Genomic DNA, 12282 nt, shown 5'->3' on the forward strand with positions numbered 1-12282 from the left:
AACTTTCAAATCCCGTCTGCATGGGTGTCATGAAGTTTGTCACTTCTGACTTCAGTAGCATGAAGTTGGCTTTGGAGAAGTTTTTTTACAGAGGTTTCCTTACTGGGGGTGGGGGTGGGTGGGGGGGGATGTGGATGTCAAGGGTGATTTGCGTATGGTCAGACCTGACCAATGAGGGGGTGACCACTGGTGTGGAGCATCTATCTCCCATGTTGGTAATGACCAGGTCTAGGATACTGGAGCCCCTGGTGGGACAATGGATTAGGTGATCCAGGGCATTAGAATTTATGAATTCCAAGAACCATAGGGAAAAGGTGTTGGTACACAAGTAGTTTTCCCATTTAATGGCAGGGTAGTTGAAATCACCCAATATTAGGGTGTTTGGTTGTATCTTAATATTTTCCAGTATGTTTAGAAAGGTGTAGTGAGAATCTTGGGGCATGGTGGGGGATCTGTAGCAAGCTACAATTTGGATTGCAGTCTTATCTAGTGTTAGTTGCACCTGGAGAATTTCAGATGCATTGTGTTGGGCAAGTAGCCTGGAGGTGTGAACATCCTTGGTGAATATGGAGACTCCTCCACCTTTAGAGTTTCGGTCATGGTTTTGTGGCCAAAAAGCCAAAAAGTGTGGTAAGAGTTGTAGCCTGTTATTGCAGGGGTGCTCTCTGGAGCCTTGAACCAGGTCTCAGTTACTGCACAGATATCGATGTTCTCCATTTTTAGGAGTGCCTCAAGAGAGTGCATTTTGAGGTTTACACTTCTAGCATTGAGTAGCATTACCTTCTGATTTTGCATGCTTGTAACTGTTACCGTGGTGGTTTTGTCCTTTGAACCTTGCCTAAAAAAGGCACTATAGGGGTGGCAAGAGCTTTAGCCAGTAACCTGAATCCCAGGGGTGATAGGTTCAGACCATCTCTGGCAAAGCATCGTTGTTTGTCGATCATGCCTTCCCAGGCAGACAGATACTGGATTCCCTTCGTATGACACCAGAAGCTTAGCCAATTGCTGAAGTCAGTAATTTTGTCCTTATACTGTGGTATCATTCTGGGCGAAGGCAGGATGCTACTCAGGGCTAGGGTCATACTTGCCTGGGCCACATGATCCGAGAGCTCTTCCATGTCTCTTTTCATGTAGTCCAGGGAGGTACGTCTCAGGTCATTCACTCAAACATAGACAATGACAGAGTCGTATTTGTACTTGCTGTGGAGTGACTTGAGTGCATGCATTATGTGGCGGATCTTGGCACCTGACAGGCAGCTGACTGTAATTTTCTCCTTGCTCAGCCTGGTGAGTGGGACATCAATGTGCCTGACTATAGAGTCACCTATGACTAAAATGTTGGGTACATTGTATTGCCTTAGGGGCTGTTGTTGGGTGGCACACTGGTGTTGTGAGCTATGTGTCACTTTGGTTGTGACCGGTGTTTGTTTGCGTTTCAGCTTCAGAGGTCCTTGTTGCTTGGGCAGGTTAATGTTAAGGGCCTCCGCATATGTGGGTTTAGTGTTGCTATGTGTGGGTGTTGATGGTGTGAGTTTTAAAGAGCTTTGAGTTGCTTGAGGTGTGGTGCAGGTGTTAACCTTCTTCTCTTGACTGTCTAACACAATCTTGGCCGATGAGAGCTTTGCTTCCAGTTTGGCTATGTAAGTGCATCTCTTGCAGGTTGTAGTGTTGGGTGGTAGGAGGTGAGAGTTGTCTGTGTACATGAGGCAGTTGCAGCATTGCCCCAGTATGCCCAGATTCACCAGATGAACAGGAGAAATCAATGGAAGCTGACACTTGGACATGCTTGTTTAGATGCTTTTTTTGTAAAGTACAAGAGCTGTTTTCCCTTACCTTTGCAAGCTACTTTGCAATTATAGGCTGTTTAGTACCTACGATTAATTTCTCCTTATTGACAAGGAGAGTTGAGTGCTTGTATCAGTATATATATAAAAAAATATATATATATATATATATATATATATATATATATATATATATATATATATATATATATATATATATATATATATATATATATATATATATATATATATTTGTATAGCTCAGTCCAAACCTTAAGAGGGAAAAGATATTTCTAATCTCAAAGTTAGGGATAGAATTTGGGGAATTAGGTTTTCTGTGGGGCAATAGAGTGCTATGTCAACATGAAGATCTATTTCTGTGTGATACAAGCACATCAGTAATACGACAAGCATCTTCTAAGTTACCAGAATTATGTCTCTCAGTATCTGATGTTGGAAGGTTTGATAGACTGCTAGATCATGTGGTGTGATGCCATGTGATATGATGGAATCCTTATCTGCTAGATTGTGACCTAGGCTATTACTGATTACAAGTCCACTTTTTAAATTTCTTCAAGTCTTTTGGGTTTCTAATACCACGACAGGAATGGACCCCATTCCCAAGTCAAAGTACAATTAAAGTTCATGAAATTAGTATTGTTTCAATCTTTGATGTCAGCCAGAAGTCTCTTCGCAGCACCCGCAGTGTGCCCAGTAATGACTCTTTCTGCAATTCGTATGGGGTTACATGTATTGGTAACATGTCTAAATATGATTGTACATTCGTTTTTATAAGACCCATTGCTCCTACTACTATTGGAACTGTCTGGGTATCTTTCTTCCACATTGCTCTCATTTCTGCCTGCAAATCCTGATATTTTATGACTTTGTGTCTCTTTGTATGCAACACAATGTAGTCAATAGGTCTGGTGATTTCAATGATCCATGCTACTTTTGTCTTCTTTTCGTGGACCACTACATCTTTCTGGAATCTGTCTTTTGAACTGCTGATAATGGGTGATCCCATGTGATGTAGTCTTCATCATTTTCTATGATGCTTTGTGGCTCATGTTTCCAGTGTTTTTCAGTCACTTCAATAACATAATATTTGCACAATCCCCAGTGCAACAGTCTTGCCACATTATTATGCCTTTCAGTATACAGTCCTTCTGCCTTTAATATGTCACAACCAGCAAAGAGGTGTGCAACTGTTTCCAATTCAGTTTTACAAAACCTACATTTGTCTGCTTCAACCCCATGTTCAATGGACTTTGCAAACCAGCATGTAAGTAGCCCACTATCTTGGGTCGCCAATATTAACCTTTCATCTCTTGGTTTAAATTCACCTCTCCTTAACCATTCCTCAACATGAGGTTCTTCCAGAAGTTTTCTATACTTGCAACTATATTTATGCATTTTCCACATTTCTTGTCTTCTCATCTGGTCCTTCACCTTATATTCTTTCTTTTGTTTTTTTTTGGCACATTCAGTTGATGCCTGATTTTTATCCACTTCTGGTTTGAATTCCATTCCTGCTTTACGCTGATATGCTTCTGCTAGATTAAGCAGAGAAGTCATCTTAGATTTATTTTCCTCATGTTTCAAAACTTTCACTATGTTTGGGTCTTATTGGAGATATATACATGTAATCAATTTCAAGGTGGCCTATCCCTACTTCGGAACGGGGTATATATAATCTTGGTATGCACTGAGTTTTATAAATCATTTGGTGAGCATGAAGCATCCTTCTTGTTTTCCTGTCTAATCTATCCAACACATTTTGGGGCCAGTCAGTCACTCCAAAACTGTCAGTTAGGAAAGGAAGAGCAAATTGGTTTACAGCTTGGATTTTGTTCCTAGATATCAATGCTGTTTTCAGGATTAATTTAATTCTTCTAAAATATTCCTTACTTTAATTCGCATTTGTTCATGTTTTATTGTTGATCCTTCGTCAGTTCCCAAATATTTATGCACTCCCTCTTGCTCAAGTTCTTTTATATCACATTCTTGTCCCAAACTGATGCTTTCTTGATGCTCCAGTTTTCCTGCTTTAAAGGTTGTTTTTGCACATTTATCAAGACCAAATGACATTCTTATATCATCTGAAAAGGTTTTGACAACTTGCAGTTGTGCTTTCAGTTCCTCATCAGATGAGCTATACAGGTTTAAATCATCAACAGAGAAGATGAGAAGTCTTTACACTTTATTGTTTTCTAGGAGCCAAATTATAGCCATGGCCTAAGCTGTTAAGTAGGCAGCTTAGTGGGTTAAGGGCAAGGCAGAATAACAGCGGTGACAGAGATTCACCCTGGAATATCCCCCTTTGAATTGTTATCCTTGGAATAATAATTTATCCTTAATCATGGCTTAATTGCAAAGTGGTCTGCCACTGTTTCATGGTCACTGTAATGTAGTCAATCATTGTATGGTGTATCTTATACATTTTTAAGCACTCTTTTATCCATGAATGAGGGATACATTCAAATGCTTTCTTATAGTCATCCATGCCATACTTAAGATTCTTTCCCTTTTTACAGTTCTCCACTGTGACTTTATTTAACAACAAATGATCCTTTGTTCAATATGACTTTCTTTTGTTGCCCTTTTGTTCTACTGCCATAATTGAGTTTTCTTCTAAATGACTATAAACTCTATTGGCATCATTTCCAGTGTATAGTTTATACATCGTCGGAAGGCAGGTTATCGGTCTATAGTTTTTAGGCTAGCTTGCAGGTTCACACTTAAGTAGTAGCATTGTTTTTCCTGTTGTTAGCCAGGTTGGTGCCTGTTCATGATGCGAATGTAAATAGCTCTTACCCATAGCAAAATATCCGTGCAAAGATGTTAATACTTTTAACCAGAAGTTAGGTACTGCATTTGGGCCTGGAGTTTTCCAATTGGAGGCTTTTCTTTACTTTGTTTCAGTCTCTCTGGCTGTTACTTCATTCCAATTCATATCCTGTACCTTTAAACTTCTTATTCTTTCTTTTACTTCTATTAATTTAGCATCTTTGTTATGTTGCACAGGGTCTTCATAAATACTTCTCCAAAATGTATCTATTTCTTCTTTTTTATTGGTCTTTCAATTCCTTTTAACTTATTTCCCAACTATCTTTAGGAACTTTTTTGGGTCATCAATAAATTGCTTATTTTGTATTGTTCCTTTATATTTATCTGCGTATCTTCTAAGTTTTTCTGTCTGTGCTGAGACTTTTAGCTTGTTATTTGCAATAATGTATGATAGATCCTGGTCTGTTCTAATACTGCGCATTGCCTTTATCACATTTATCTTTCTTAGTATTTTTGTTGATTTGTTCCCTTTTCTATATTCTTGTAACTGTGACACGTCTTGTATTAACTGCGTTATAGTTTTCTCTATTCAATACTTCCATGATGGTATTCGATTTCTCCCCTTGCTTTCCCTCACTACCCTGTGTTCTTGCAGTAGGACTGTATCAGTTATTAATTTAGCTGCACAGTAATATATCCTGTTTACTTCTGTTATATCGTATGTATCTCTGTGGACAGTCATAATTACTGTGTTTGTTTGTTTTATCAAACTTCTGACTTTTTGGGTTTTATTGACCTCCTGCAGTCTATTTCTATCATTGATCTTAATATGTCTATCTCTATTAAATCAAGCAACTCTTCTCTTAGCTCGTTTTCTTCTAAACTGAGGGCATCATTTTTATTTTCCATTTCCTGCGGGCATTCTATAGAAAGTTCTGTAACATCTTCCTGTGGCACATTCTCTTCAATTTCATCCTGTGCCATGTGTTCCTCTGTCATATTGGAACTTATTGGCCTCTCACTCCTCAACTTTGACTGCGTCACAGTTTCCACAGTTTCCTTTTCCTTCCCTTGCTGTCCAGATTCAAGTTGACATTTATACTAATTTCATGTGAAAGGCTCCAAAATATCTTCAAATGGCACCTGACCAACTGCTTTCTGTTCCACTGATTTCCCCTTAATTTGTCTATCCATTGCTCTATCTTGTTGTGGTGTTTTGTGAATTAGATTTTCTACACTGAATCCTTCACTTCACAGGTACTCCATAACCTGAGTTTCCATTTCTTTAATTTCTCCATTACTAATCTCCTTTTCTACTTTTCCTATTTGCCTTCTTATTTTTTATATTATAAAGTTTTCCATATCCAGATTCCTTTGCCTGTATTTCTCTTTGAATATTTTTGGTGCTTTTTGTATTGGTTAGTTTTGCTGTCTGCTTTGCATAAATATCACACCATATTAAATCTCTTTTCCTTTCCCATGTCTATATTCCTTCTTTACGTGTCTCATGATCTTCCTGCTTCTCCTTACTTTGTGGACACGTTCCATCTTGCTGTGATGTAATCTGCGTTAGACCTTCTACACCAAATCCTTCACTTCGCAGGCACTCCATAACTTCACCTTCTAATTTTTTAACTTCTACTTTATTAATCTTCTTTTCTACATTCACTCTTTGTTATAATGTTTTCTTTATTGTGAAATTTTCCATATCTGGATGCCTTTGCCTGTATTTCTCTTCGAATATGCTTTGGGACTGCTTTCTTTATATTAATTAATTTGGCTTTCTCCTTTGCATAAATATTGCACCATATCAAATCTCTCTTTCTTTCCCTTGTCTGTATTTCTTTTTTATGCTTTTCAAAAATCTCTAGATTTTCTTGTTTATATTTTCACATTTCCTCATATGCTTCTTTTTCCAAACAGATCAATGTTTCTTGATCTATATACAGTTTTCACGGGTCTATATTATATTCTCAAAAGCCGACAATGTTGAATCTGACATTGTCGACATGAGAATATCGAATGCTCAGAATCGCGAGCATGTAAATGGAAATCTCCATAAGGGGAGATTTACATTTACTGCAATGTAGTACAGTCTCGGAGTTGGTATATTTAAGTAGCAGGGGGTGTGAGGGGTGCAGGGGGTCTTGCCTCCCCTGCTTAAACCCGTTAGGGTACTTTTTTTTTTGTCTTTTTATAAGATCGATGTTTGAAGACATCGACCATATGGTGTCGACCATATGTTGTTCGATGTTTTCAAATGTCGATCTTATAATATAGACCCATTTTCACAAATCTGTTGTATTAATGAATAAAAATTTTTATTTGAAGTTTCTGACAGTTTTTCTTGTGGAAGTATTTTTCTTTCCTCTAATTTCTGTCTTAATCATTTTGTATATCTTGTGTCTGGAAATTCTGGGCTTTTTTGCATAACAGTAACAATACATAATTTCTTTCTTACCCTCAGTAGTCCACTTTATCATCTTTATGGCTCTTCTTTGGTCTATCAGTTTTTGTGATTTTTATGGACTACTACTTCCTTTTACAACAGGGTGGCCATCCTTCCCCTGGGCCTGGCCTAGCCGCATTGTAGGAATGTTTCCGCATTTTGAGGATTTTACACTGTCATCTTTTCCAGTCCTGGCACTTTTTTATCCTGGGTCTTGTGCATCCAGCTATCTTTATTAATGTTTAACCTACTTCTGTCAATGATGTATTCTATATAAAAAAAACAAGTAATCTCTGTGGTATCCCTGAAGTCTCAAAACAACCCATTAAAACAAGTGTAGTGGGTCCAAAAACAAAAGTGTAAGAAACTTCTCTGTGGAAGATTTTCAGTCCATATATCTCTAGTCAATCACTGTATATTAATCAGATCAGACAAAAGTAGGAGAAGTAGCAAACTTAAACTCGTCTTAAGTAAAAAAAAAAAATAATACAAAATATATAATTGTACAGAATTACTAAGTATTCGAAAGTAATCCAAGCAAGGCAGGCAGTCTGTTTCCATTCAAAAATCCTTTATTAAGTACACAGACAAGCTAAGTAAAACAAAAATAGAGTAATAATTTCCTTACAATCTTTCTAAATTTATATATACTTTTTATCAGGCAAGGGAGTGGTTTATTGTGCTGTAAACTATAGTGTTATTGGTATACATGCTAAATTCACATCCCTTCCCCCATCAGTGTGACATTTGAGATGGTCCTGCCCTACTTAGTAGCTGTCATAATAATATAGCCCTTATGTACTTTAAATAAAATTTATAATGATGTGGTACCTCTTATTTAACCAGATTATTAAGTAGATTATTAAGTCTGTGATTTTATCCAATACAATATACTACATGGCTGGAAATATATCAACCTCAGTCCATATGGTAATCAAAATATATATATATATATATATATATATATATATATATATATATATATATAAATATGTACTTATACACTTTGCATGTAAAAATCAACTGTAAAAATCATATTATATTTTCATAACCTATTGTTAACAAAGATCACTTTTGTCCTTCTAGACTTCTTCAGGTCTGTGTACAAGAACCCTTAAAACTATCTATAAAATTATATATAATTAGTTAGTATTGTTATTACACATAATTTTGAATAAAGTGGAAAAAAGAGAACCAGAAAAAGAAAAAATAATAAGAAAAAATATATGATGATGGAAACAAAATATACACTTAAATTACAACTGATTTAAAACAGTATTTAAAACCAACTGGTAGAATAAAAAAAAAATAAAATAAAATTAGTCATGTAAACAATGTGGCAATTTTCTAAGTTCCAGTGCACTTTTAATTGAACAGTAGTACTTTAGTCCAGGCTTCCTAAAAGAGTTCAGCTTTAATTGCCACATGAGTTCATGTTTCTCTAGATTATTCGGGATGTCTCCTTCAAGATCAGCCATGTCTATGCGATCCAGGATAAATACGGTCTATATATCAGTGTTGCCTTGGTGAGATTTTGTGAAAAAACAGGGTCCACCTTGTGAAGGTATTCACCAAGACTTGAGGATGAATTCAATTTCAGCACTGCTACTCTCCCTTGCTTGCTGACTTATCATCGCTCCATTCAGACCCTAATCTAGTCCAACAATGAGAATGTTTTAATGCAATGGCACAGCAAGATTTTGGGGGATGCTTGCTGGAATATCACCAGTGTACCTCATTTTATTAAGTTTAGAAATGGAGGGATGAATCTAGTGGATCCCAAAATACAGGCATGATTTATAGACAGATGTTTATTTTGGGAGAAAGGACCATTTTTGTTAATGTGGGTGGAGTACTTCTTCATGTCTATCACGGAGTGGATAAATCTGTCATCATTCTATTGTTATAGGCACATATACCTGTTCAGATGTTTCTAGTTGTGTTGTCAGTTTAGCGCAGTGCTTTGTTTGCCAATAACCATGGTGTTTTGTAGTCAGACCTATACCAGAAGTCTTTTAGGTGCAGGTTTCATGGTACACTCGAAGTATATTCAACTTGCCCCTGATTTGTGAATCATACTATGGAACTTAAACTGGTCCATTCATATATACCCACTCTTAATTATATTCTTCTTACCAACATCATGACATTGCATGTGCTTCCTGGTGAAAGAACTCTTTTTTTCTCAGGAAACAGAAACAGTTGTAATGTTCTTTTTAACTGTATGTGATTGTTTTGCACAGCAGTAACCCTATCCATGTATTTCTCTTAGTACATTATATGCACTGCAATTTTATTAGTACCTGATCCATCTTCTCCGTTCTTCCACTTGGACTCTAGTTCTTTATAAATAACGCTGTCATTTGTCAGAAGGTCAGCAGAGAGCATATCTGTTTGGAGAGGCTTTTCTTTGTAGACTGCTCTGATTCGGTCTTTTATGAAGCCTGTCTCCAGGTTCCAGATCACAAAGTGGTCTCTAAGATAGACAGATAAATGAACAGAAATCACCAGTTTAATAAGAGCAATGTCTTTATATGAAACAACAATGAAACTTATTATTTGACTTTCTACTGAAAGTTCACTTTCAGCTGTTATGATCAGCATGTCCTTTAATTGTAGAAAACAATACAAACGTGCTTGCATGGAAATTTGACCTGCTGAGAAAAAATTTTCAGGTTGGCTCACAGATATTTCTGTAAATGAAGGAGTACGCTTCATCTATGAGAGTACATCAACAACATAAAACTAAGACAAGTGTCACTAAAATGTGTGCATTTATCTTTGCTCCTGACATTCACAGATTGTTATTAACTGAAACCTTTGTTTGCATCAGGAACTAATTCTAGGGAAACTGACATATGATGATATGCATATTGTTAACTTATTCACACTTTCCAGTTAATGAGGTGTGACAGACTGTACAGCAACTGCTTGGACCTCTGAGTCACTACTACATTTAAATGTGAGAAAAATTTGCTAAGTTAAACAAGGAAAGCAACTTTTACCTTACCAGTTCATTTAACATTTTTTTCACATTAAAGCTGGTTAATTGTGGCAGTGCATTCTGTTCTAGTATTAAGCTACTTTGTAACAATGGTGCTGTGTGTGTGTGTGTGTGTGTGTGTGTGTGTGTGTGTGTGTGTGTGTGTGTGTGTGTGTGTGTGTGTGTGTGTGATCTTCTTTTGAAGCACTGTAAACTTAAATGAGACAAGGCAACAAACACAACTATCTCTGCAGGTATAAAGTAGAACACAGAGTTAGTCACACTGTAGGCGTTAAAGACTTAAGAAAAAGAGGAAAAAGGCGTATTCTCTTGAGTGGCTTGATAAACCTCTGACTGTGACCTAGACAACTTTGAACTGACTAAACAGTTGCTAGGGGAGTTGGTATGGGGGGGTGGCACTAAGTGGCTCACACTGGCATGCCTTTACTGGGAGAAGAAGGTGGGTCTGCTGATACCACTGGGGGCTAGGTGCTACACAATCTAGCACATGGGCCAGGAGCATGTGCCTAATATTGACCAGCACTATATAGGTTCATAGGTAAGTAACAGGATAACTGCCCTTGCAGGCTATTTTAAGCCTAGAAAAGTTCCCTTTTTATGCTTGAATTAACCTGTTGTCCCATTTGGTTACAGATTGGCTTTACCCATCCCGTAGTCAATAATTTTACCTGTTCAAAATGTTTTCACATTTAAGTTGCTTAATTGTGGCAGTGCATTCTGTTCTTGTATTAAGCTACATTGCAGTTTCCCATCCATAGATCCAAGTCATACTTGAATATGGACAGGGATGCACTGTTTAATGTGGGTGGGGAGTCTTTTTCCAGAGCAGCAGTATCCTCTGCAAGTTATACTTGTTCCTCCAGACAGTTCTGTTGATGTTGTAGTAGAGGTTTAGATCTCTATACTGAGTATTTCTGATGCCATTTGACTTGCTGATGTGCGGTAAATCCATCAATACCGTGTCAGAGGATGCCTTGTATGACAGGTACAGGTCACCTCTTAACAGTCTGTAGGATACCAAGTATAGTGACAGGGCTTTAAGTAGGACATGTTGCTTAGGCCTTATATCCCTTTAGTAAGGTATTTCTGTGGGTGTTCCAGTTGCTGCATGTGTCTGGACAGATACATGCCAGAGGGAGCATTATACTCAATGAGTGGGATAATGACAGGCTAAGTAAAGGGGGCCAATGACACACCTAGATCTAGTTATGGCTTTGCATATGAGGCTGGTCAGACTTAACTGGTCTGTAATTACCTGGGTTCATGGAAGCTCCCTTATGCAAGGAAATGACTCTAGCTGTTGTCCATTCCCTTGGTACAAAACCCGTATGGAGGCTGAGATTCAGCAACGTTGTTAGGAGTGTGGTTAATTGTACTTCATACTATTTAAGATGCTTTCAGGGATATTGTCAGGACCCACTGATGCAGTATACTTAGCTTTTGATAGCACTCAGGACTTGGTCTTGTGTGATAGCTGGAGGTGAGCCAGTTTCAGTTATACCTTGAGGGACAGATGAAGGGGAGAGAGGTTAAAGTTAGAGTTATATTTATTGGCCAGCAGGCTCACTATATATTCAGCTTCAATGCAGATAACATAGTTCATAATCGGCTCAGTACATTGCTGTATTATGCTTTTGAGATTAAGAATATAATTAAAAGGGCTTGTGATTGTCTTTGGCATGGACAGCTATTTTAGCCTCAAACTTGGGTTTGGTAGATTTTTATTAACTTCCTGAGTTGTTCATTTCAGTGATGAGGAGTCTAACATCCTGGGGATTACTCTTCTTACTTTTGGTCACAATTATTTTCCTTTTATTGTAAAACTTTTTAATATTATAATTCCAAAATGTGGGCTTGTTTCTGGGGTTTAATAAATAAAATGCAAAATGAGGTGGCTAAAAGCAGTAAAATATAATTTTAATACCAGGTAAGTGCTTTCACATCAAACAATGCTTCCTCAGACCATTACAAATATAATTACTGGGAAGAGAAGTATATGTTAAGTCATAGGGACTATTCTCAATACATTTTTCTATACAAGAGATTTGTAGATGACTTGGTATTGATTTGGACAGGAAGTAGAGAGTTGTTACATCAATTTTTGTCATATATAAACACCACTACTGACTTCTTAAAATTTACATATACTATCTCTAACACACAAACTGAGTTTCTTGAGATTACTATTAAGAAAAATGCATGTGGTTATTTCTCTACAGAATTACATAGGAAAACATGCCGTAAGAATTCTCATA

At 37.2% G+C, this 12282-nt stretch overlaps 1 protein-coding gene across 1 annotated transcript in view; it reads right to left on the reverse strand.

Moving 5' to 3' along the window:
• Positions 1–12282, reverse strand: part of LOC122794919 (NACHT and WD repeat domain-containing protein 2-like) — a 1236179-nt gene that overhangs the window by 225199 nt on the left and 998698 nt on the right. The window contains exon 25 of the mRNA XM_044063511.1: positions 9327–9499. Coding sequence (XP_043919446.1) covers positions 9327–9499 — 173 coding nt within the window. The remainder of the gene's footprint in view (positions 1–9326; positions 9500–12282) is intronic.

This window comes from Protopterus annectens, chromosome 2.part1, assembly GCF_019279795.1.
Source record: "Protopterus annectens isolate FY-2018-M chromosome 2.part1, PAN1.0, whole genome shotgun sequence".
Lineage (NCBI taxonomy): Eukaryota > Metazoa > Chordata > Ceratodontiformes > Protopteridae > Protopterus > Protopterus annectens.